The 27826-nt window shown below is 41.9% G+C and overlaps 1 protein-coding gene across 3 annotated transcripts in view; it reads left to right on the top strand.

The window, feature by feature from the left end:
- The window catches only part of LOC147322380 (disco-interacting protein 2 homolog C-like), a 77492-nt gene that overhangs the window by 6168 nt on the left and 43498 nt on the right, over positions 1–27826 (top strand). The window contains exons 2-7 of one of the 3 annotated variants that reach the window (XM_086306816.1): positions 19678–19749; positions 20375–20479; positions 21170–21295; positions 24202–24471; positions 24826–24948; positions 25865–26011. In XM_086306816.1, coding sequence (XP_086162942.1) covers positions 19678–19749; positions 20375–20479; positions 21170–21295; positions 24202–24471; positions 24826–24948; positions 25865–26011 — 843 coding nt within the window. Of the gene's footprint in view, positions 1–19677; positions 19750–20374; positions 20480–21169; positions 21296–24180; positions 24472–24825; positions 24949–25864; positions 26012–27826 lie in introns of all 3 variants that reach the window. The other 2 variants (XM_086306815.1, XM_086306817.1) reach the window with 2 other exon arrangements.

Here is a 27826-nt window from a genome sequence, read left to right as displayed (position 1 = left end):
AATTCATAAGGGAAAACTGCTCTGCTGTTATTTGTGTAAGTTATTTACACTAGGCTCATTTCACTACATCCTATTCATCTTTTTCTGACATTTACAATTGGATATCTCCAAATAATTATTAAAGTCTAGTTTTTTTTCTTGATCGTTTAATAAAATCCTCTTGTATTATTATTATATTTCATGTAAATTAGGGTGGCAGAACCTGGCAGAGTTTTGTTGCCAGAATGCTCAAAGCAGATGCACTGCTCGATAGTGAAAAGTGCACTGACATGGAGATGTGTGAATTTAGTGAAAATGGGCTTGTTGTGCTCCTAAGCTCAGAAAATGCAGAAGTATTAATCTGTATTCATAACCTGTAATTATATATCAGCTTGTTGCAGATGCTGAACAAGATTCATTTGTTTTAATAATTAAACCACACACACACACACACACACACACACACACACACACACACACACACACACACACACACACACCCACTGGTGTCTTGAGCTCTAAGTAATGACAAAGCAAATTTCATCTATACTGGTGAGTCCACATTTGCGTCAGATAAGTATTTAAATTTTGACCCCCCAAAAAACCGCAGTTGTGAAACTCCTCTTTGCTTTGGTATGATGTGACTGTAAAGTTGGACTTGAAATTTCATTAAAAATTCTTTTAAAAGTTGTAAATCTTAGTAGACATAAGCTGTTCTTTCCTAAAGATAAATTTTGTTATATCTGTGTATATGCAAAGTCCTGCTGACATATCTTTGGTAATATTTAAAAGTTGTTGGGTTTGTTTTACACGTTAGAGCCTAAATAGTAAATGATGAGAAAATGTCTTCAGGCATTTAATGTATTCAAGTTGAGTTGCAGTTCAGGTTTTACCCTTCTACACATCCAGTTGGTAAATCTCTTATTAGTGGTGTTTCAGCCACCCTATATTTGCCTCTGCCACTATAAGCTGCTTTGCAACCCACCCCCGCCCCAGGCCCTCCTTTCTAGCTGTGTCATTGCTCAGTTCTGTAATGATGAGTCTTGTAGTTGCTGCCTTGTTGCAGCCAGATATAAATAAGGGCAGGTGAAAATGACAGTCTTCTTGTGACTGCAGTCTGCAGGGTAAAACATCTTGATATCATCTGATGTAGTATGAAGCCTGGTAGAAAAGGGCAGCTTGACTCTCTGACATGGACGGGATTATTATAAGTCTCATGTATGACAGCATGAAACCCGCCTCAGCTGGGTTGACGTTTGTCTCGAAGCTTTGCTTGATGATTTCTAGCTTTTCAAATTGTTTCTGATTGATCTCTTCTCTAATTGGCTATCTGACCCTCTCTGCCCTACAACAGTCTGACTTCACTGTGCGTATTGATTATTGGGGATCTTATAGGTGGAGGAGAACATGAGGCATGCTACAGTCCTTTATCTTTGTCTGGTCTAAGTAAAGGCAACATGTTATACAAAACTGTTATGATAGAAGTTTTTGGACAAAGTTTGTGTTCTCCATTCTTTAAGCACCGGTTCGAGCACCGTTTAAGCACAGGCACCGTTTCAAAAGTACCGGTTTGGCACCGGTATCGGATAAAACCTGAACGATACCCATCCCTACTCACAAGGCAGGGTGACAAAGGTTTGATTGGCACATAGTTTCAGGCAAGTTAGGTACTTGTTACTGATATTGTTCATATACAGGAGGCTAATTAACTTATCCTTCATTTTTAGCCGCACAAGCAACGACCTGCTCTCTCAGGATATTTTCAGAATGCAGTCGTCTCTGGGAAAACTTTCTCTGTGACAGTCAATAACACTTCCCTGATCTCTTCATATGAGAATTATCCTCCACTATCATCCTCCTTTGATTCAGAAAGGAGGATGATTGTGGGTATACCCATTGGTTAACTTGACAATCACAGATTCTTGACCAATAAGCATGCAGTTTCACAGTCTGATGGAGATGGCAAAAGTTCTTACGTACGCTGTAACTGTCATGACTTGATGTGCACATCCCCAAACGTTACTGGCCGTGATTGGCCTGTTCAATACCGTCTTTTTCTCCAAGGCATTTTCTGTTTCTGGCATCATTTTTCAAATCGACTGGAAAGAGAATAAATCAAGTCAAGGAGATAAACTAAATATAAACTATTGCCGACTACAGTTTTGGTAATTAAATTGCACAGGAGCGCTGGCCACTTGCATAGACTACTTCACAGGCTTTACGTAGCTTCAGCACAGACATTTAAATTAAGCTTCAACTTGACGCTTTGCAATTGGACTTTCTCCATTTTATACCATCTACTCTATCAGCCTATTCAAAGTGAAATGGGAATTAAGCTTGAATCACGTCCATGTGAATCCTGTACCTCACCTTTACTCTAGACGTCAAAACAAATTAGCAGCAAGCAGCTTTAATGTGTTGTGACTATGTGATGGTTTCACAGTGTTGTTTAAGGAGTCCTGATGTCTGATCATCAGCACAATCCTGACATTGATTTTCAGTCAATCTGAACGCTTCTGATCTGAGTCGTCTTCATTGAGCAGTCAAATTGCGCAACACGCCCACAGAACTGAGGCCCACAGTCTAGTTTTGCTTGCTGTGAGACTCAGCGGGCATGTGATGGAGACAGACGTCATTTCAAACACGCTGCATGACAAATGACTGACAGCCCCTCTATTCTGATAACACTCCAACGCACCACTCATCGAGCTGTCACTGGTCTGCTTCCCATTTTTAACCGGAAACCACGTGGCTATTGTTCTCCGGACTTGTTCTGTCATCCAGTACTGACTGAAACGTGTCAGCAGCAAAAGCTATTGTATAGTATAGCTTTCTTTTAGGACAGTTTTGTACTTAAGTTACCAAGTAATTCATGCTGAGTTTCATTGCTGCTTGTCTGTTTTGTTTGTGTTAAGAAGAAAGTTACATCATCGCCTAAATCACTCATCTAAACTCCCAACTTGGCATGACTTTAAGCTGCTGGACTCAACTAATTCTCAGTGGTACTACTTTTAGTATCACTTAATTTGCCCAAGAGTTTTTTTATTTAGTCTGGAGAGTGAGTGCATAGTGAAGACTGTGAAGTCCATGGCTGGATTTTAATACTTTAAAATTACATCCAGACCCAGTACTGGATTTTAAATGTGAATAATGGTGTCATGGTATCACTGATTGTGAGTTCAGCCTTCCCTGCACCGTCTACTGGACAAACTACTGTGTGTGAATGCACTGAGTGATATTCCACTATTATCCCCAACTTTGAAAAAACTAGAAACACAAGGTTTTATTGAGTTGTATTAAAAACTTGCTGTGCAAAGATCATGATTTGGCATTTATGCCCACAGAAGCTGCAAGCTCTTACATTTAGGAGGTTTGAATAAAAAGGTAAATAATTAGTTAATCAGAGTTTAATTTGTCTAATCATTTCCAGCCCTCTTCAATCAGTATATTAAAAAGTATTATTTCTTTTATTTCATATATACAGTTATTTGTATGATGTCTTGAAGCAGGTGTGGAGAACTCCAGGCCTTGAGGGCCGGTGTCCTGCAGGTTTTAGATCTCACCCTGGGTCAACACACTTGAATCAAATGATTAGTTCATTATCAGGCCTCTGGAGAACTTCAAGACATGTTGAGGAGGTAATTTAAATCAGCTGTGATGGTTCAAGGACACATCTAAAACCTGCAGGACACCGGCCTTTGAGGCCTGGAGTTTGACACTTGTGTCTTAGTGGGAGGATGTCTCTAAAATGGTCATCTCAGGTAGGGCTGGGCGATATGACCCAAAATTCATATCTCGATATTTTTTTAAAGCCATAAAGTAAGAACAAAAAGAGAGTTCTTAGTCAAAGCTGTGTCCCAGATGTCACACAGGCACTTTAATTAACATATGGCATAGATGTACATGAAAAAAACTACTCAAAAATAAATTATGAGCATTTATTAAATAATCATGCTCCATAAATAAAAGAAAACTATGTTGTTTTTGTGCATAACAAAGAGCTCACAATTGTGCAGGCAAAATGTAAACTAAAAGACACTGAGCATAATAACATAGACAGATTTCACAGCTGCTCTGTTCCCAACCTCTACTGCGTGACTGACAGCCTGGAGTTTGAAATCTATGGGCTCAAAATGTGGTCATAAATATTTTGTACTTGTAAATCAGGATTTGTATGTGTAAAAAAAATTTGTGCGTGTGTAAAAAAGATTTGTGCGTGCGTAAAAAAGATTTGTATGTGTAAAAAAAATTTGTGTGTGCATAAAAAAGATTTGTGTGTGGACTTAGCCAATAAAACCCTCCAAGTTACAAGTACGAATTTTGACCCTATTTTTCTTCCTTTAAGCTGATTGGTCAATGTCATGTCAATCACAAATTAAACAATTCAATCAGAGAACAGATGGGTTTGGCTGTCGGAGGGGCACTTTTTTGAACTGCAGGTCCTTGCTGGGCTCTGTGGGTTTTTGCAGCAGCTCTACCTGTACTAGATGCACCTGCTCCTTGTTGTTTCTATCTCTGACTTTTTGTCCCCTACAAGAGTTTCTGGGGTTTTCTTGCTAGTTCTTCAAATGTTCAATAAAAACATGTATGCTAATTCATAACGAAGAAAGCTTTGTAATGAAGACTGTCATTTCCAAAACACTGCCCCCCCCCCCCCCCCCCCCCCCCCCCTGCGTCCGCAGCGCTGTTGAAAAGGCTGTGGAAGTCCCTGTATTAAACACGTAGACCTGTGACACAAAAATCACCAAACTCAGACGACCACAGACTATTTTCCTTCGTGGTGATGAAGGAAAACGCTGGGTTGGCATGTAAAAGGGCATTTATTCCCTTCAAAGACCTGCAGTTCAAAAAAAGCACCCCTCGACAGCCAAACCCATCTGTTCTCTGATTGGATTGTTACATTTGTGATTGACATGACATTGACCAATCAGCTTAAAGGAAGAAAAATAGGGTCAAAATTCGTACTTGTAACTTGCAGGTTTTTTTTTGGCTAAGTCCACACACAAATCTTTTTTACATACACACAAATCTTTTTTACACACACACAAATCTTTTTTACGTATACAAATCTTTTTTACGCACGCACAAATTCTTTTTACACATACAAATCCTGATTTACAAGTACAAAATATTTATGACCACATTTTGAGCCCATAGAAATCCGCTTCGTAACCATGTCTCTTAACAGGTGCCATGTATGGTCCTTATACACACACAATAGGGTAATATTACGTTGAAGCACAGTACGTATCACTCCGCGAGGCTCCTCGGTAGCCGTAATGCTCCGACAATCCATCAAGCGGTGCAGCTTCGTACCTGACCAAAGTCGTACTAAAACATTTTTTGACAGATTGCTGAGCGCCGTGTTCCACATAAAATCGGTTCGCGGTCATCAAGCACAACCAGAATTCATACATAAGGCGCGCTGTCGATTTTTGAGAGAATGAAAGGATTTTAGGCTGCATGACGTTAGCGCGGTTAGCTCGTTAACACGTTGACGCCGTCCAGCCCCACGCACGGGGTGATGCGCAGTAACTCGTTAACGGAGATTTGCCGTGTCCATCCTGTCGCTGCCTGCAGGTGAAGCGATGGGGGAGGAGGGGGAGTTGTGTTCAGTGAAGGAGAGGTGAGGCCGAGTAACGTTGCGTAGAGACAAAAGTGGACAAAGAGAGGCAAACTTGTGGCTCCACAAGTATAATTATAACGTAACATAGACTATATCCATATAAAGGATGTTGTCACATCTTATATCTCGTATAAAAATATATCGATATTTTTAAAAAACTCGATATATCGCCCAGCCCGAATCTCAGGCACAGAAGCCCCACTCAGCTGTTGTTCATACCCATAGTCTTTGCAAGGCACCAAGGCCCAGTATAACATGCATAAGGATTATTTCAAATTGTGAGTCATGCAAAGCTACCCTAATCGAGTTTAAAATGGTAAATACGGAGAAGGATGCTTATCATTATTTACGCAAACCACAGTGACGTCTTCACATTGCTTGTTTATTATACTCCATTGATGCTAATCACTAAAACCAGTCAAATCCCAGTTCTTGAAAAGTGGAAACAAGCATTGGTTAGACATTTGTGACCAATAACTGAGCAGAACTGTTGAGCTATAGGAACAATTACATGCACTGATGATGTCAGTGTGAGAATCCAGAATTTTTCTCTGCAGGATTTTTGTCCTACATAGATGATTTTTTTTTGTGTATTTTACCCAAAGAGGTTTTTATTTTTCTCAAACAGATTTATTAACTCCTCGGGCATATTGCATATTTTGGTTCCTCCAAGACTCATCGGCTTTTACATGGACTGATCCCGTTAAATGTTGTCTCACCCCAGAGGTCCCTTCATAGGCAGGAAAAATGTTGCTTTGCGTGTCTGTTTCTGCCTTAATTTGACAGTTTAACCTTTTAATTAGGTCAGAGTGAGGAGCAGCAGAAACAGAGAGAGAGGTGTCACTACAGCTCAAACGCTGAATGGATTCAGTGTTGAACTGCAAATTGAGTCTAATTTTGAACAGTTAGTGTCATTTATTGAGTGAGGAGACCGAACATTTACTCGATTAAGCCACTTGAAGCAAAGACGAGCTTGTAGAGTTTTTTTCAGTGTGACTGCTTGTTTACAAGGTGCCAAGTATAATGAAAAGTTTGCAGAGCACAGTAATGCCATCGAACGGTTTATTATCCAGACTGTAGATACACTGATTGTGAAATTGCAGACCGATTTTCTTGTTCTTTTTAATTTTTTAATATCATTTATTCCCAGAAATAAATATTATTTGGATATGGATCAATGGATCAATAAAACCAGGCACTCAAAAATGTAATTACAAGTCAATTTTCCTTGTCATTGTGTTACATAAGTACAATATGAAAACAAATTACATTAAATCAATCATTTGTGATGTGCTTTAAATCGACATCTTTTTAAAAATAAAATAGGCACAAGTGGAGTCATACACAAAAGGAAAATATTCATTTCTTCTACATGGACACAAATAAGTACAAATGAGACCAGACAGATCTGAGCTCAGGCACAAAAATAAGGTTGGAAAATTCATGTCCAGGAAGTGCAAATCAATACATGAGTGACTGTTTCATAAACCGTGTTTGAGCGAGCGAACGATCAGTCCTGCAAAATTCAGTCAGACGACTCTGGTTTGAAGTAAGTGACTTATTGCAGCAGCAGAATACCGTCTGGCTGATGAGGCTGCGAGCTCATTACCCCTCAGATATGTTACTGACAGAAATTAGGGAGTGACAAGTAAATGCATCTCTTAATAGAAGTAATGCATTAATAATAGATGCATCTCCTCTGATAATAGATTAGCCTTTTATCAGAAAATGTATCTGCAATTATGATATATATGTGTAGTTTTCTGCCTCCTCTTTGTAACCATTTGTAGCCTTTGTCTGTGTTTCATATCCCGAGCTGAGTTTCTTTGGACTGTGGGAAACTGTGATGGACGCGTATCACTGTTTCCCCTCGGACATGATACTGTATGTCCACTGGTGGCATCTTAACCCACTGCTCCGACAGGGCGCCCTGGTTTTCTGCTTTTCTGCCATTGTGGACGTGACGCTTGGCTGCTGCTACAACTGTGTGTATATTTAGACATATACTGTATAAATGTGTGTGTTTCTGTGTGTACCCGTGTTGTCCCTGGCTTTGCTGTGGACACACAAGTTGTAAAGCCAGAGGACGCCCCGCCATCCACACGGGTCCCTGCATGTGAGTGTGACAGCCCAAGGTCCCCAAAGCATGACGCATGCTTTAGTCCTCCTTTATGTGTGTGCGTGTGTGTGTGTGTGTGTGTGTGTGTGTGTGTGTGTGTGTGTGTGTGTTTGAGTGTGCCTGCTGGAGGTAGATTTGGTTACCATGGTGGCTTTGTGGGTGGACTGGCTGTTTATGATTATGTGATAAGAAAGAGAGAGATCAAGTGAAAGCTGGATGTTAAGGAAAAGGACGGCAGAGTAGAGTCCAGCCAATAGAACGGTTGTGTGTAATGCAGAGCCAACAGTGATGCTGTGCATCTAGATTTTGCTGCAGCCAGTTGACAGGAGAAAAGGTTCTACATCCTCTTAATTATTTTTTAAGATTTTTTCTTAATTTAAGAGATGTAATTATGATTTCCCACCCAGGCACCCCTTTTCCATCAGCTCATAGTTCCTGATATATTGTTAAAGGTGCAGATCATCGAGCTGAATGACCTAAAAGGAACCACCTGAGTCACTCATTTCTGGTCATACTGAAGAAAATATTAAGTTCGTCTTGTAAAATGTGGTTTTTCAAGTGTAAGAAAGGAGGCTTATCCAGGATAGCCTCATTGGCTAATCATTCACAATCACAAGTATTCAACACCGAAATTGGGATGACAAAAAAATTTGGCTCGAGGCTTTCATGATGTTACCTATCTAACAGGTGACATCTAGGTCGCCACATCCGTTCTTTTTTACTGCTTATGCGTAGTGTTGAACTCAGTGTTAGCTTTTTGGCCATCACTGTTTTTTGGTTTTGGTTTATTTGACCAGATTTAGACCAAAGAATGATCAGAATCAGCTTTATTGACTTTATTGAATGATACGTTATCAGGTAACATTAAGAAAACCGCACTGATTGGGTGCATGGTCTGCTAATCAGTGCTAGCCCTGACAGCACCCTCACCGCCATTGCTGTGACATTGGCATGACAGAGGAGCGTAGTCAGTAAATCACGCTCCATCCAGCACAGCGCCACAAGGCATTACCGATGTAGCTTATGTGCTGTGTGGGTGGTGTTAGTGCGTAGCAGACACACGTGTTTGTTTGCTCATTTCTATACCGGTTAGTGTTGCTTCGTCCATGTGATCCACTAGGACCACTTTAGGGCGATATTGCTTACCTCTGCTTCTCCAACTTCCTTTCTTTCTCTGACCACGCCCAGGATTTACTCGGTAGCTTGGAGATCGTTTGGGGGGTGTGAGTCGTGTAGCTGGTTAGTGTAGTAGCAACACTTCCATGTTTGGAACGATAGATCGGGGTTTGAATCCTGACCAGCCCCTGCGTCTGGTAGGGGTCCTCATGCTAGCATTAGATGTGTATTTTAGGGTTTTATTTACTCCTATGATGAGTAATTTTGGATTTTGGACTGTAAACGTCTGGTTTTCTGCTGTGATTAAAAAAACAAAAGATAATTCTTGGTTTTGCAGCACTGATCGAGCCAAACACGCAACACAAGCACACAAGATATTCTTTAGGAAATTGTAACTACTACTCGTTGTTTTATGGTTTTATTAAATCAAGTGATTAATTGAGACTGTTGAGACTTTTTTTGTTTTTTGTGACTGACATGATTATATTGTTGCAGAAAAAGTTGGTGGTAAAACATCCAGAAATCTGGAATGTGTTCTCTGCAGACTACATCACAGGTTTATGGTGAATTTGGTAAAATAAGTTTTCATGGTTCTCTCTCACTTGCTCTCTGGCACTGTTTTTTTTTTTTTGCCAAACCTTTCAACTGCGCGTTGGCGTAAAAACTCCAATTTGCAGTCAGCCGCTATCGATCCTCTCTCAGCTGTGTGCCATTAAAACAGGTGAGCGTCGAGGAGCGGGGAAGAGAGGGAGCGGCGAGACGAAGGAAAGTAATTAGGCTGCCAATACAGGCTGCTGCGACTCACACACACACACCTCGCACAAACACACACCTCACAGACTCGAACATATGCACTCCCCCTGGCAGGTATCATTAGCCCACTTCTCACATCTGATGCTCCAAATCCAAGATGGCCGTTTCAGGCCTTCTCCAGGAGAACCGTTGCTAGGCAACTCCCTCCCTGCTCTGCTGCGCTGCAAGTGGAAGATGGCGTCTCCCTATGGACCGCTCGTGTGTGTGAATTAGAGAGAGAAGAAACCAGGAATAAACAGAGAAAACACCTCAGTCAGATGTAACACACACACACACACACACACACACACACACACACACACACACACACACACACACACACACCTATCTATCTATCTATCTATCTATCTATCTATCTATCTATCTATCTATCTATCTATCTATCTATCTATCTATCTGTTTTCCAGCCACATATGTCAAACACGCCCACCTCACAGTGCCACAGCTCTACAATAGTTCTGTTTTTTTCATGATTTTTTTAAAATTAGTTTGTGTGTTTATTAGAGAGTTAATTGGGTTTAATTTTAATTATGATTTCTTGCAGTGCACAGGAGAGGTGAAGAAAAGAGTGTAGGCAGGGTGGGGATGAGCGCCAGTGGTGATTTGATTCAACAAGAGTAAAAGGGAAGGTTTGCAAAATGGTAGAGACCTGCTATGAAGTAATGCCATTAGAACAGGTGAGTGCCAATAAAAAGACAGGAGGCTGAGCTGGAGGTGACAGAGTTGGCGATGCTGAGATTTTCGCTGGGAGTGAGCAGAATGGACAGGGTTAGAAATGAGAAGGAACAGTGCAGGTTTAGCGGTTTGGAGACGAAGTTATAGAGGCTGGATGAGCATGGACATGTGCAGGTTCATGGATGTAGTGCAGGAGGATATGCAGAGGGTCGGTGTGACAGAGGACGAGTGAAGAAGAATTTCATTTATGGCTTTTCCCACTTTTGATTTTTGCACTTCTCATAAAAGCCCAAATTCAAGCCAAGCTAATGGAAAGAGAGCCTTCAGATATTTCCTAGATGAAGGTGATTGCCATGGTATGGAAGGATGTAATCATCTGCACAGTATCATTTCAGTCAGTTTTATGGGTCCCAGTAGCTTCCAGTGTCCAGTTTTTATTCTGTTTCGATTCACTGCATAGCTGTAATAACCCTAGCTCATTGTCGTTCAAGCTAAATGTGATGCAGCTCATTTTGGAAGCATCCATGGACAGTATAAAACGCAGAATAGACAACTCATTGGGTTTTCAAAGCCTCAACGTTATCAGCCGGGTTGTCTCGTTTGATTCTTAGAGCCAGATTTGACCATATTTGCGTTAGAGGTCCCCTTGTCAACTAATTTACTGTTTTGTTTAAACGACTGAAAAAATGAGACTAGTTGAATACTCTACAAGTTAGAAATAATCTTAAAAATATTGAATAGAATTAATGCAGTTAAACACTGACCATACAAATGTTGTGTGTGTATTTAAGAGCTATATGAAACTGTTAGTCACTTTAATTTTAGGGGTGCAACGATACTCGTATCGATGTTGAACCGTTCGATACAGTGCTTTCGGTTCGGTACGCATATGTATCGAACAATACAAAATTTTTAATTTATTTTATCAACTTTCCTTCTGACGATGCTGTCTGTGTTGAGCGCTCAGTGGATCTGCGCTCGACAGTGCAGCCTAGGCGGAGTAGTCAAACGCAGATTCACTGAGCGCAGGGCAAGCTAGCGAGACAGAAGCTAAGCTCTCCTTGCAACATGGCAAATTGAACCTCCCCCACCCTCATTCAGATGTGGTGTTTGGAACTATTTTGGTTTTCATGTGACGTATGACCCTGAAGGTAAGCGCGTCATGGACTAAAGTAAAACAGTATGTCGGATGTGCCACGGAATGCTCAATTACATGGGTGGGAACTAGTGTGTTAGCGCAGTTAGCTCGTTAACGTGTTGGCCGTCCAGCCCCATGCACGGGGCGATCCGCGGTAGCTCGTTAACGGAGATTTGCCGTGTTGTGGCGTTAACGTCATTTCAGATTTTTTTTTTTTTTTTTTGCCTGTCCCGTTTGGCTCTTTTGCCATCAGAATTATTGTCTAAAGGCAGAGAAAGATGCCCAACGGATTTACTTTACCAAATTGACCATCCCAGCCTTGCCTTAATGGTCCATTTGATTCACCTTTTATTGTTTCTTTTATTTTCACTTGCTGAATACGGGACAGACTTGACTGGGGGAAAGAAGGGGAGAAAGAAAGAGAAACAGCTGAGAAGAGGGACGGGGGAGAAGGGCAAAAGACAAAAACCAACAGAACGGGCAGAGAAGAAAAAAATGCATATATCAATCACCTGGGTCACCTGCTGAGAAAGAAAAAAGAAAACAAGCAGAAGAGAACAAGAGCAACAGAACAAACAACATCACAATGATATATGGGAATATGACAGCAAATACCAAATGTTAAACATCATTGTGCAGCACATAAGATCAACAGAACACAGTGTGCTTTGAGGTAGGAGCCAAAAAGGGTGTAGTTTGTGGGTGTGATCACCCGTGTGTACACCTGTGAGCATGGACGCGCTTGTTTTTTGTTTTTTAAAAGGTTCCTTCTTGTAATAATCTGCTAGAGGGTGTGGGGGGGCCACAGCCCCGTCCTCCAGGGCATGAAGCAGGTATGGAGGAGATCAAAACTCCAGACATCCAGAGGCCCCCAGAACACAAGAGACCAAGGAAGACCCACAGAGGGGCAGCTGCGCCACTGTCCCAGAAAGAGCTGAGGAGAGTCCCAGATGAGGGCTCACTCAGCAGCCGCGGAGCAGAAGCCAGGGGGAGTTGCAGTGACGCGCCCGTGAGCTCCGCCGGCAGCCAGCCGTGCCTGAGTGACCGAGCCCCAGGCCGAGAGGCCGGGGGCACCCCACCTCCAAAGTGGCCCGAGCGAACCCCAGGCTCCAGGCCCCGATAAGCGGCCACCCAGGAGTGAGCCGGTGTGTACCTGGACGCCCATCCCCAGACACAAAGAACCACCAACACACCGATGTCTGAGGGGGTCCGCCACTGGCAGGGGAAGTGGTGGTAGGGGGAGATAGGCCTCCAAACCTTGGAGGGCCTGAGATGTCCCCAGAGAGGTGGCGCCTGACACCCAACCTGACATATAGACACAGACATACAGGCACACACAGACACAAACATCCATTCCCACCCTCATGCTCTCATATGCACTTACTCCACACTCAACCAACGTGGAGACAAACATAAAGAGACGCTGTACACACGATCACACTCCCCAAGCGTACTCTACAAACCGGGTCTAGGTACCCTTGCCCCTGGAGGGGGGAATTGCACCCAGACCCAGGTGGTGTTACCCTTTTCCCTGCGGTGGGGAGAGGCAGACCACCCCGACTCCGCAGCAGCAGGGAGGCCCCACACCCCAGACCGCAGTCGGACGGCCAACTCCTCCTACTAGCCCTCCCGCTCCAGCAGGCCGCAGAGAATGGGGGTGGGAGAAGACTCCAAACCTCCCTCCACCCGCTCATTGTAGTGTTGATGCATATGTGTTCTAAGGTGCAATTAAAACCCAGGAGGGCATGGAGCTACCTGCCAAGGAGCAGCAGGTAAGCGCATAGTCCCTCCTGCTAACCCTCAATGTCTACGTGTATTTAAAATTGAGAGGTGGGCAACGACGCCAGGGGTGGGGTGTACACCCTGATGGTACTTTGGATTCCGTGTATCGTGCCCACCCCCAAGATCCTATATGTATGTGTAATGAGAGTGTGAGTAATGTGAATGTCTAAGTTGTGGGATAAAATTGAGGCAGAGGCAGCCAGAAGGGGACAGAGGGGGGGGAGCCTCCTCTGCACCCTGGTGACATACCCCTACTCCAAGGTCCTGCATGTGTGGGTGGTTGTGGTGGAGCGGGAAGAGGGAGGCAGCTGGAGATGGGGAGGGAAGGAAGGGAGGGGCAAGTGACGTCATTTCAGATTAACGCTGACAGCACTAGTGGGAACACAACGAATATGACTGCACATTTACGCCGACATCATCCTAGTGCAAAGACAAGTGGAAGCAGACAAAAACAACAAGCACGCATGCTACAAACTTCACCCGAGTCATTTAGACAGCCGTTAGCACAGGATTCTCCTTATGGGGACCTGATATGTTTAATATGCTGCTGAGAATATAGCCCAGAAGAAGCGGATAGTATAGCTTTTATTTTGGAAAGAGACATTTCTCTGTAATAAACTCTCTTTTCCAAAGATGAGTGATTTCTCCATCAGATAGATTTTTTTTTATTACTTTGTTGTTTCAGCAACATTAAATTTAAAAACTGTACTTTTGAGTTAAAATATATATTTATAATTTTAATAAATGACAAATTAAAAAGGCATGAACATTTTTTTTGTATCGAAAAAATATCGACCCGAACCATGAATTTTGTGTATCGTTGCACCCCTAATTAATTTATAATAAAGTCCTATTTAAGTGTTACTGAAATATAACATGCAATTGGATATGTACAGTTGCTTGACAAAAAAGCTTTATTCTCCATCTGGTTGGTCAGTAGTTGGTAGTGGTTACAGCTTTTTGGTCACAAAAAGGCATATGGTACTCGAGAGAAAAACTCCTTCCAGTTGTTTTGTTTGCAAACACGTTGCTGCAGTCACCCATAGTTTGAGTGGAAGACATAGACTTGTCTTCAAAGGTGTAGCACCCTCTGTGACCAAATTCACCTAGCAACAGCCTGCAACCTCTGGCAACCATTTGGAGAGTAAAGCTTTTTTTATAGTAAGTATATGTTACCAGGGGATTGTCTCTAGAGCCATATTTCTGAGGCCTTACAGCGAAGAGTATAGCTAGTGTTAGCAGAGCTAGCACCAGCAGCAGGTCTTGCAGGCTAGAAACATCTTGGATTATCTGTATGTTACTGCAGTCTGTATAATTTATTTCCATTAAAAATAGGACCGTAAAGCCTTTTGTAGACTAAATGCTCTGTTTCTGAAAATCTCCTGGTGCGATTTGAAGCTACAGGATGATAGAAAAATACATGTGTTGGAGATCCGGTATATTTGCACGGTCACTCTGAACATCCTGATGAAGTCCATACGATGGAAATATATCACTGACCCTTTATAGGGGAGAATTTTGACCATCGAGAGCCACTTACTTACACTCACACAAATCACTGCAGTTAATAGGGCTGTTCGATATAACGATATATTCGGATGACGATATAAAAATGTCTATTGTTTCATTTTACTCTATCGTTTGTTTCGTGGTGTCGCAAAATAAACTGTTTACGGCAATATTTTTTCATGGTTTTGATGGTCACTGTAGTGGCTATACTAATTTCTTAAAGTTCTCTCTTTCTCTTATATTTAATATAACCACACTACGGACGGACAAGCGCCTGTTTTTATGCGTTGTGGTTAGCAACAACGACGGTAACAGCATCGTTCCACATAAACCTTTCACAACTTATGTCTAAAAATGTATCGTTTCATGCATCGGTTAAAACACTCGACTCCAGCTACATGACGCGCAGCTGGAAACACTTCACGCAAGACGAGCTGCCCGAGATTCACAGAATTTACAAAAATGTTACATTTTTGGGATTTATATCGTTATCGGACGATAGATGTCTTATATCGGGATATGAGATTTTGGTCATATCGCACAGCCCTAGCAGTTAACAATATTTCCTGGCTTGTATGAGAGGGTCTGACTGCACCAACACTGGACATGGAAACTGCTGTCATGATGTTTGCAGGGTTGTTTTGTAAGAAATGGATAAAGCTGTTGGGAATGGATTAGCAGCCAGCGTGAGCTCACTGGACCTGATTTGTGGTCCTTCAGAGACTTTCTTGGAAATATATTGTTTACATCATAATAAGGTTCTCTCTCTAGGAAGTGATTTTTATGGAAACTGGATTCACTACACTTCCACTGTTTGTTTGTAGCCATAAGTTGTTTGTATTCATAGACGCACAATCACATCTGTGCCCTGAAGTCACGCACTGGAAAAAAAAAAATCTGTGTGCAAACAGCTGAGCTCATCTTTTGGTAAATTGAGTAGCACTCTCCACTCAGGTGTGATAAATTCACTTTTTACAGAAACAGCAGCTTGAAATAAAGCAGAAGACTGCAGATAAAACTAGTGAAGCAAGATTTCTGAAAGAGCCGAGCGTCTTCTCTCCTGGCAGGTCTACGATTTCCTGGTGCTCCACATGCACTCTGCCCTCGAAATGTTTATGAAAGCTTTGCTTAAAAAACAAAGCCGGGATGTTTTATGGATGTCTTGGTGTGTTTGATCTCTAAATGTTATTGTATTATTGTATTTCTGGTCCTTTTATTAATGGCTTTATTCTTCTGGTGTTGCTGTGTTTACTGGGTTTCGGTAGTTTTGTATTTGTCAGGGTGCTTTTATTTGCCTCAGTATTTTCCTTTGGGTTCCTCCCTCTGTCCTCTCTCTCTGGTGGTGCGTCTGCTTGATCCCTTCATGTTATTATGAAGTCTTCTTGTTTCAATGTTTTTGTCTTTGTGTCCCCTTTTGTCCATGCTGACTGGTGTTTTGTGCTTGCTCTGGTTCTGTTTGTTCTTCATGCACTTCAAGCTCTGGAGTCTTTTTCATTTGGATATTTTCATTCCCAGTTTGGACTTCCTGCTGTGCTGCTTCCACTGAGGGAAGTCTGAGAGTAGAGCCACTGGACTGCTTGCAAAGTGTGAACATTTCAGAGAAGGATGACACTTTACTACTATTAATGCTACTTCTCTATATTTCTACTAAGAAGAAATCAAGACGTTTAAGATAAAGAGCCAAAAAGAACGTTTTTGAGTTACGACTTGGTAACGACAGTCGTTTGATAGAAAGTGGAACAACATGAGACACATTGTTGGAATGTTTTCACAAATAGCTTTTACTTCTATAAACTTTAAGAAAGGAATTTTTGATTGATTTTCCTGCGCCGGCCCGCTGCTGATCAGATTGGACTAAGAGTTGCCCGTGGACTAAAAAGTGGTTGAAATGTTGAATTTAGGCTCTCGCTTAGTCATCGTCTCTTGAGCTAAACGGAAGTTTAAGTGAGTTTGAACTTCTAGGAAAAGCTAAGAGCCATGGCTCTAAAGACAAGTATGTTTGATGTGAACTTGATAGCAAAATAAACTTATTAAAGTAATCATTATTTGCCAATCTTTTAAATATTTGATTTAACTTTACTCTTAGCTGAGTTCGTCTCTTTTCTATTCTCAGTCACTCATTTTTTTATTCTCTTGGCTCTCTTGATGTCATAGAGAGGGGAGATGGAGATGAGCAGAATTGATGCTTAAAAAATGAAACTAAACAAAAAATAAGCTGAATGTTGTATAAAAATCTTTTATATAGAGACAGAAAAGCTGCATCATTGGTTGATTTTGATGTTTTTCATGACATTTGATGACTTTAAAGGCATCTGCTGCGGTGTAATACTTTCACTTGTCTCAGAGCGACTGATATTGTAGCCTCCCGGCGTCCTTTTGTCTTTGGATTTGATTTGTCTCCCGTCTCCGTGGCAATCAAACAACAATCAATAATTAGCGAACTGGTGTGAGCCAGTTTAACAGCATTTAATTGGGACAAACAAGGAAGTATTAGCACATATTATCCCTGCAGCGAGGACCGTGGGGTGCTGTGATTGATCAGCGGCCGTGTTGGTTTTGCTGGGGGTGGGGGGTCGCCTAGGCAGCCACGACCTCCCTTAGGGACTGTAATGAATTTCTGCATCGCTGCCTCTCCACGCTGACCTCTGCCTGTCCGTCCATTAGTCTCTGCTGCTGTCACTAATCCACACTAATACTCATACTCGGTCTTAAAATCATCATGTAGTCACATAACAGGAGTACTGATGGTGTCATTTCACTTGTCATGTAGTTTATATGAAGAGATATGTTACCTACAGCTATACTATATGTTTTTCCTCGGTGGTCAGCTATTCATGTACGCGTGACTGATCTGTGTACAGTCAAATTTTTGACAGAAATCAATGAATTTTCTACTATTTCTGAGTCTTTTATAAAGAAAAAGCTACTTTTATTCGAACTGAATTACTAATACCTCAGATGACTCCCATGGTGGGAGTGCAGAAAGGAAAAGATCAAACCCTGCCTGTTGACGGTCACAGTATATACAAAGACTGCTGGGTGAGGTGCTTCCTGAATCAGATGTGATTCAATGAGCAGCTTCTTCTAGTTGCTTTCTATGGCCTTGGGTGATGTTTTGGACATGTAGTGTACAAATGATAGCACTAAGTGTATTTACTCGTGTTCCCTGCTGGACAGGAGTCCAAAAGCCAAGATGAAATTTCCTTCCCCAGTCATCCATCACGGGTCTCTCCAGCTTTGTTTCTGGTCTTTCAGGTTTTCATTTGGGACCCTTTATCTCCAGAAATATAAACGTGACACCCAAGATAGAGGCTCCTCCTGCTGTGGTGCTTAAACCCGACATGAATGTCAAGCATTGATGTTCTGATGCCAGAAAGCGAACAAGACCTTGGTGTGCTGCAGAACAAAACAAAGAATAACATTATAATGATGATCAGATTATCATACGACCTTGAAAGCTTCTGTATGCATTGGGGAAAAAACATCATGTAGCATTTGACTGTTGAACTGCAGAGTCTGTGCAGTGCATAACATTATTCCCGTTCTCATATTCATCATCTCCATTATTCATTATTCATTTCATGTTGTTTTATTTATGTTTATGTTCTTAATTAACAGTTGGATAGAAGCATTAAAAGGCTGTGAGAGACAGAGGAGGCTGGGTGACATGAGACCAATGAGGCTGCACCAGCTTATATAAAGTGGACCTGTTATGCTTTTCCTTACTCTCTGTGCTGTAGGTATGTTTTTAACATGGCTGAAATACTACTGCCTGCTAAATACTGAGGTCAGTGCATGCACAGGTAATCCCAATAAAGCACCATCTCAGGAGTTTTGGTAACACTTTATCATAACGATCATTAATAAACAGTAAATTGTTAAATAGCTATGTGAAATTTAGTATATAGCTATTGGGGTGTTAACAAACAATTAGATTATCCTGTAACTCCTATTATTTTATAATAACCGGTGTTATTATTGTGTCATAAAAAGTTGCTGGCACCTCAGACACAAGGACAAGGCTTGTGTAAATGTTGGCCCCTTTGCTCATGTGGCCACAACAGTGAGACAGATCATCCCTCTCACAGCTTCAGATTCCACCTGTGTCCGACTTCCTGCCCACTCCTGTGAAAAACAGATCTGATGCCATTTGAACAGAGAGCCATTTCTGGGATCCTCTCCTTGAGAGGATGTGATCAACTCTCATGCAGCCACGCCCAGTGTGTTCTCTGACTGTAATAGCTTGTAATTGTATCCAGCATGGCCACAATGCCAATGTTTATTTATACGCTCCAAGCCCAACATGAACAGCTCAGATCAAAGCAGACACACTGCAACGCATGTGTAACGACACACATATTGCTCTTTACTGTCATAACATCCAATCCACAGTGTTGTCTAACAGCCTGACAGCTAGCATACATCAATATAAAGCAGTGAAAATATCAGATACAACTTTACAATAATGGAAAGTCCATGTGAGGATTAATAAACTATCAAATTTCTAGTTATTCACAACTGTTACAATAAAGTGTTACCACCATTATGATGTCAGCAAAAGCAGATTTCCTTATATGGTCATGTTAGGCACACAGCTCGAGTACAGAAGCCCCACCCACCTGCTTTTGAAAATGTCTCTTTACGAGGGGCAGCCAATGAGAAGAAAACTGTATCAACAGGAGGGGAACAGCTTATTTCATACACTGACGGCTGCAATAAGGCCCAGTACTGTGAATCAGGGTTTAAAACAAAGAGTGGGAAATCAGCATAATAGGTCCTCTTTAAAGGAAAACAAAAACCGTATAAGCAACCAAAACGTGTTTGATGGACACAATTTCTGGGGGAAAAAAAGATGAAGGGAAACACCCACGCACCCTCCGCTGGCTCTCTCATTCTTTATCTATCTCTATCTGTTCGCAGGGGACATCACTCAGAAGGGTTATGAGAAGAAGAGGTCCAAGCTGGTCAGGGCATATGTTCCACATGCTGGAGGTAATTTAGCAACCTCTGACTCCCCCACACACTCCCCACGCCGCGAAAATATTCCCATACCGCTAGTAGAGAATCGATCTGGTATCATGACAAATACAGTGGCAATGATACTGTACTCGACTCTATCGATTCAGTCTTCAGCCGCCGCCATTAGTGAATGTAGGTTAGGACTCCCTAGAGCTCAGCTTGGGCCTGCTCCTCTTTATCTGAACGTGCTGCAGTCGCTGTCTTCAAACACACACACACGCCCTACAGGCTCTCCTGCAGCTAAAACACACACACACATATGTGTCACCCAATCTGGTTTATCCTTATCGTATATCGGATGATTTAGCAATAACGGCTCACTGGATACTGAGGGATGTTCTATCAGAGAGCAGAGAAGCAACTGCCACATTTTTCGAATTATTATTTTTTTTACCTTCTTTTTCTTTATCAATTCTTTCATTTTAAGATGCCAGAAAAATCTAATTTTTCTGCTGAGTCAGATCATCTCCATGTTTATTTTTCTTTGTTGGCCCTCCTATCTTTTGCTTTTGTCAAACGTATTTGTGCACGTGTGTGTATGTCTGTGTCTCTCTATATATGTATGCATCTGTCGCTGCTTGTCTGCTTGCCTCTGTAGGTATGGAGGGGCCAATGTCTCACCGGGCCCCCCTCGGCCCTCCCTCTGCGGCCCGTTTCCACCGACGGAGAACCTCCGGCACCAGAGACGAGCGCTACAGATCAGGTACGGAAACTACAGCTGCATAAACACCACCATCGGATCACTGAGGCTTCTTATATAGTGTCCATATTCACCTCCTCTTCATTTTCTCTCATATTTCCTCTTCCAGCAGTGGATACTCGTATTAAACAAGGTGAAAGCTTCAGATATAATGAAATCAGCGTATGTACAAGTAATCCCTGTGAGCCTAGTTCAGTATTCTTAGTATAAGATGAAGAAGGATTGTGTAGTATGCAAAGCTACTATAGCAGAGGCCAAGAATAAAAATACAGAGCTGGTAATGAACAGAATACATTCCACTTTAAATGCATTAAGAAAAAATGAATTCATAAAGCAGTGTAACCATGTTACTGCACACACTTGGCATTCAGTACTTATGATTAGAAAAACAGAAGTATATCAGATCGCGCTGCTGGCACTGTGGTAGTTAAAATGAACTTGTTGCTCTTTACTGTGAATTGAAGGATGATTACAGTCTGGCTTTATTCATGTGTAAACTGTAATTTTCAGTTAATACATTACAGGGACTTGCAGTGTAATCAAAATGGATGGGACTTCAGCGGGTTTGTTTGTTGGAAAAGACATAGATGGAGGGGACGGTGCACTTTTTCCACTTTCATTTTTTAGGATAACTTTCTCCCTCCTCCTTTGCATGAATGAGCCTGTTTACCTGTCTCTCTCTCTCTCACTCAGACGTCCACACTGAGGCGGTGCAGGCTGTGTTGGCGCGACACGTTGAGAGGAAGGTGGCGGTGCCCATGCCCTCCAAGAGACGCTCGCTGGTGGTGCAGACCTCCATGGATGCATACACGCCTCCAGGTGACGACACACAGACTGAGACACACACCTGTATTTGTCCTCCATGTATTTTTCTGATTGAGATGTGAAAAAATGAGACAACATATACTTGTGACGGTGGATTAAAACATTAAAACTGCAAGCTATAACAAAATACGTCAATAAAGTAGAGATAAAATATGACAAACTAGAAAAAACCCCAAAGTAAAATATAATAAGGGAGCTCAGTAATTTAACTTATAAACAGAATGTGTGAAAGTGGCTGCGTAAAGTTACACGACTTAACAATATTGAACTAAGAATAGCTCAGTGGTTCAGTTTAACAGGTCATGTGATCTTCTGATGTGCACTTTTGAGCAGGAGATTAGAAGCAGCTAAGCGTTGGATTGTTTTTTCATGTCTTTAAAATAGTGTTTAGTTTAAAGAAAAAAGTACCCAGAAGGTGCACACACTCATACACACACATGCTGTGGTTATCTCCGCTGAAATGGGTTGCACTAAGCCGAAAATTTGACCCCAGAGAGGCAGGCCCGGCCCAGACGGGATTATGTTGTAATGCCGTGTCTCTGCTTTCTCAGACGTTTTCCATTCTGACAGAAACACACTCATCTCTCCAAAAAACTGCAAACATGCACATTTCCTGAGGCGCTGATGGTTTTACAGTGAAAACAAACCACAGACAGATGTAACGTTGCACGCAGTCAGCTACTGTAAATGCGATCTGCCATCAGAAAAAGGAAAAACACCGATTAGTAGCTGACTATTCTGCGTATTTGCAACTGCAAAAAACATGGACGAAGGGGGAAAGTCGGAGCTGACCTTTACTTCAAATATGAGCTCATTAGATTGAACATAATTGGAGTTGACGGTATAATTTTGCTGCTGATTGGATTTTAATGGAGAAAATGTAATAACTTTGTTCACTGCCAATTTGCTTTTTAACCTTTGAGAAAATTCTTAAGCGATCCCGACATCACCCCAAAGGCTCGTCTTACTCATGAGCCTCAGTGGTCGACACGGGACACTTACTTGCTTCCTGTTATAGGAAAGTCAGAGCGGAAACTGAATCCCCATGTTATGTTTACTGCTCCTCCGTGTTCACACAATGAACTCGTTTAAAGAAGTAAATTCAGCCTTTTTCCTAAAGTGCAGCCCAAAGCCAGTTTTACCTAAATTGGTTCTCGTGGTTGTTACTACCTTAGCTGACTAATTATTGACATTTTCAGCTCTAGAGCCTGCTGTGTCGCCCAAAGCTCATCAAACTTCAGTGGTGAACAGAATTAATCATGGTCTCCAGGCTTTTTCTGAACCATTGTAATACTGACTGGAGACAATTGTCTTAAAAACACTCAATTCAGATCTGTTTCTTATTACCAGGCTCAGATGTGGATCAGTAGTCATGGATTAAATGCCACGCTGGGTATAAATGAAGGGATGTGGGGTGGCACAGGAGTGGGACCTCAAACAAGGGAGGCGAGCAAGCCCACAGGAAATCAGAATGTTTGATCAGAAATAAATCCAGCGTAGAAAATTGGTGTAAAACACGATTTTCAGGCGCATGTGCAGCCACACGGGTTAGGTGAAAAATAATATGCATCAAGAGATTTGTATGCTTCTAGTTTTTCTTTTGCATAAATAGATATGTATAGATATATTCTATTTATCCAAAAAGTCGGAAAATTACTATGTAAAAACAGCCAAAGCATGAAAAACAACCCAGCTCAAAATGACCTTAATGTGACCCAAAAAGGAGCTTTGTGAAATGGAAAAAAGTGCAGGGCTCATTGTATCAAGACCTAAATATAAATACAGGAAGAAGACAAAGTGCCTACTGGTTCAGTAAATGTTGTATGAGGTGGTTTGGGGTATCCATTTATTAACCATAGTCTTTCTTCACAAGCACAGTTATGTGGATTATCTCTGTGTTAGCTGAATTCAAACTGAATGATGAAAAAACAATTCCCTTGGCGAGTAATATAGACACATTCCACAGCTGCAGTTCAATAATCAGGCCAGAAAAACATGACTTCACAGGAAAACGTCCACGATTACATCACTTCGAATAACAAAAACAGTGCAATTGCTGTACTTAGGTTAACATCCCGCGCTCACTGTGTTCCCTCTGGGTCTCGATTAGCTCTGAGCTCATCGTTGTCCAAATACATTCTCCATGATTATCGCTGGAACCTACAGTTTGTATTTCCCCCTCTTCGTTCTGAAGCCCTGCTAACTTCTCCGTAACTCACACATCTCGTAGTGTCATCAGCTAGTGTCATGAAGAACGTAATATCAAGAAAAACCACAAACAGACATGCAAAACTAAAAAGTTAGCAATTTCAACCTTGCATAAAACACATTGAGCAAAAACAACTTTATCGCGTTATTTCTTTACATTTAGCAGCACAAACTTGATGCAACACAACCTGTCCACTTTGGTCAGAGCTATTTCAAATCCCATAAACAAATGACTTAACCAGTTTCTTGCTAAGAAGAATTTTAATACCATTCTCATTCAAGCACTTAGTTAGGGCACGGTTAGCTTAGCGTAACAATAAGAAAGTGAGCCTCTAATTCACTAAATAAGATGTTTTATCTGATTATTTCTCTAGAAAAACAAAGAACCAAAAAGGATTAGAGCTGGGACATTAACACAAACTTTTCTCTTGAGCTAAATTGGATGCCGAGCTAACCTAGCAAACAAATGGCTCTGGCGTCATAGCAGTGTTTATCATTTAATTTAGTTGGAAGAAGCTAGTCTCCCAAACTGCTGAATTGTTTACTAATATTGTTTAAAGGTCTTAAATTGTGTTAGCACTCATTTCAGTTCCTGCTTATTTATTATTGTTAGTTTTATGCTGTGAAAGTTCTGTTATTAACATATAATGGTGGCTACTGACCCTCACTAGGTCTGTCCCCCCTGTGCTCAGACTCCTCGTCGGGCTCAGAGGAGGAGGCAGGGCCAGGTGACGACATGTCGGGCATGGAGCACTGGATGAGCCGCCCTTCCCAACTAGGCCCCGCCCACCTAGGCTCCACCTCCTCCTCGTCCTCGTCCACGCAGAGCGGAGGCAGCGGTAATGCCGGACGGCTAGCCGACTCGCTGGCGCACATGCACATCTCGCACCTGGCGCACGCGCACCTGGCGCACCTGGGCCAGTCGCACCACCAGCAGAGCCACCTGTCACAGTCGCACCACGGTAAGACTTCAGTCCTCTCGTGCATTTTTCCTAATACAGCTCCAGCATTTTGAATTTTCACCTGTGTCTTTTAATAAAGGTGATTCCTAAAATGAGGAAATTCATATAATTTTTATTATAGTTTAACCCAATGATTATTACTGATAAAGCATTTGGTCTACAAAGAGTGAAAACAAGGTAAAAGAGATCAAAGAAGTCAGTTTTCATTTTCTGACACAACTGAGGTTGTAACAAGGAGGACTAGAATTTCGTGGGTCTTGCAGTACCGTTATGGCCCAATAGGAGTGCAGCCCAAGAGTCTTTGCAGTAATACACAGTATTTGACTGTGATACAGCTGTTTATTGCTCCTTCAGGTATCGGCCACCTGTCTCTGAAGAGGAAGGGAGCGCTTAGTATAGCAGAGAACGGCGGCTCTCTGCGACGGTCCTGTGAGTTTGGCTCCGACATGCTGTGGCCTCCGCCGCTGGAGTCAGAGGGTAGGTTTCACCTTTTTCAGAGTCTCTGAAGATGCAGAATGCCTGCAGAATGCCTTAGTGAGTATAAACAATCAAAATAATGCAGCCTTTAATCACCATTCATGATAAGACATGATAGGTGGTAACCCCAACCTTGAGTTTGGAGAAAGGCAGAATGTGTGTGAATGTGTGATGTGAACAGTTTAAAATTACACAGAATGACTCGGGGGAACTGTTTAAGTAAAGGTTAGGGTTACATTTAGAGTTGGAGTCACCACGGATGGCCGAATAGACCTCAGCAGGTTAAGAGAAGAAATGTCAGCTATTCCCAAAACAGTATGTGGACATTAAATCGTTTTCTTATCAATTTCCGTTTTTAAAACCTTTGAAAATGCACTAAATCACTCCATAAAATGTGGAAGAAGACTGTGAGGTATTGACTCAAGTCGACTTGATGCTTAGCTGCAATTTTGTGTAATACCAGTGAGTCAATGCAACTTCTCTTTAGAAAATAGGTTTGGCTGAAAAGAAATATATAAAGCTAAACAGCTGCATATCTTGAAAAAGACTGCACACATGTGCTGGTAAAATGCTGCCCCCTGGTGGTAAAAGGTTTAGTTTAATTCTGTACAGGATAGCTACAAAGTGCACCTTTAATATGACCAAAAATGTCTGTTGTTATTGATGTTTGGAGAAGAAGTTTTCCGTTGAAAGCTTTACACTTGTGATGTTTTGAAGCGCAGCTATTCCAGACCCTGCTGACTCCTGTGTTTGTCAGGGCTGTGACCCAAATCAGCAGTGAAACAAGATGACCATCAGAACGTGTCTAATTGCCCGTGGACTCTATAACACACGGCACTTGACAAACAGAGCAGTGATAAAGGTGAACAGTGAGTCACCGCTGTCTGTTTCAGCTCTCTCTCCATCTGCCTCACAGAGAACCACTCGGCCCCGCCGGACGTGACGGGATACTCGTCGGACTCGTCCCACTCCCACACTGAGCGTCACCACATGGCCAATATGGGAACCATTGCCAGGAACACGCAGAAATACGGCAACGCGGAGCGCATGGAGACAGGCGATGGTAGGAGTCACCGCCAACGTCACACCTTTAGCCAGCTCCCAGCTGGAGCCTCTGAATAAAAATACTGGAGACCGTCTGATAAAAATAGCAACTCTTTAATCAGGAAGTGAGCTCAAATTGGACCAGTGCCTCAGAGAACTGGCCAATTACACGGTTTGTGTTGATGTCAGTCCCCTGGAAGACAGATTGGACTTTTTTACCATTTATTTTTCTAAGCAGAGCTGACAGAGCACCTTTGTTGTTCTTTCTTCAGCATGTTTCACAATCACACAGTCAGTTAGAGAGCTGAGAGCTCCTCAGAATAATCACAGGCTGTGGTCCACTTAGCAGAGCCTTGTGCCAAAAATACAGAGTTTCTAATTCAGTGCCTTAAAGGGAAGCCAATCTGCAAATTTCCATCTTCATACATTTATTATTGGCTTGTACTTGATTAGTATTTTATTATTTACAGTCCAAATTAATCCATATTTATCATGTACCAGGCTCTTGGTGCAGCACCCAAGTTCATCTTCTGTCAGAAACAACCTGCTTTAGCTCCTCCCTCTTTAAGCCAGCTTTCCTCAGACCCGTGTGCTCGAGATGACCTTATAAGGGATATTCTCACATGACATCATACAGAGCCAGGAGTCTAAAAAACTGTTGAAATGCAATGTTTAGACTGTAGATTGTACAAATGTTGCAGTGCTTCAAGCCTGCATTCTGTTTAATAGACCCAGAGGGGGGACGCCTCCAGGTCCAAAAGTACCATATTTCACTAACCTTGAATGGTTAATGGTTTACGTTGGCTAGAAATGTGTTCCCCTCGTGGTTAAAAATCGAGGCCCTCTTGCTTCTTATATTAAATCCTCCATTAGGAACCTTGGTGTTACAGTTGATCCAGCTCTGACGCTGGACACACACGTTAAATCTTTGGTTCGCTCTTGTTTTTACCATTTAAGAAATTGCTGAGTCCCATTGTGTCACGTTCTGAATTGGAAATGATTATTCATGTTTTTGTTTCATCTCGCTTAGACTATTGTAATTCCTTGTTTAAGGTTTAAGTAATGCCTCCCTTGAATGAATGCAGGGTGTTCAAAATGCTGCTGCTAGGCTTCTGATAAAGCATCACAAATACTCCCCTGCTGATTCAACTGCATTGGCTCCCTGTCAAGTTCAGGGTCCAATTTAAGATCATAATCATGACTTATAGGGCCCTGCACGGTGTAGCTCCAACTTACATAAGTGATCTTCTTCTTCCTTATTACCCCAGCAGGTCCCTGAGGTCTTGTGACCAGGGGTTGCTGGTTGTCCAGCATACAGGGTTAAAAACAAAAGGTGACAGAGCGTTTGTATCAGTGCTCTCAGACTCTGGAGCTCGCTCCCTTTGAGTTGGAGATCTGTGGACTCAGTCATGTCTTTTAAAAAGCAGTTAAAAACGCATCTGTTTAAACGCGCTTTTGGTTGATTTTGTTTTGTTTGAGATTTTAATGTCTGTTTTCTGCCTCTATAAAGCACTTTGTGATTTTATCTTGAAAGGTGCTATATAAATAAAATTTTACTTTACTTACTTTACTTTACATCATTTATATACAGTCTGTGGTTTAAAACATTCTGAAGCTTGAACTGTTTGCTTACAGGACTGACAAATTCTTTATTTCGCTCTCATATATAAAAGAACGTCAGAAGAAAAGCAGGATCGTTCATTCAGTATTTGTCCAGGGTTTACATCACAGGCAGCATTTTAGTCTCAGTCTTTGCAACACATCATGTAACACTGGAGGTTTATTTTAGTTTTCATGATCGTCTTGTAAGCTGTTCACATCACCACTTTCCTTT

This window comes from Aulonocara sp. 'chitande type north' Nkhata Bay, linkage group LG9 (assembly GCF_057382095.1).
Source record: "Aulonocara sp. 'chitande type north' Nkhata Bay isolate Kocher_YH1m ecotype deep benthic linkage group LG9, A_spYH_male_GT1.1, whole genome shotgun sequence".
Taxonomy (NCBI): domain Eukaryota; kingdom Metazoa; phylum Chordata; class Actinopteri; order Cichliformes; family Cichlidae; genus Aulonocara; species Aulonocara sp. 'chitande type north' Nkhata Bay.
Note: the sequence above shows the minus strand (reverse complement) of the source record. Positions and strands in the feature narration are given on the sequence as shown.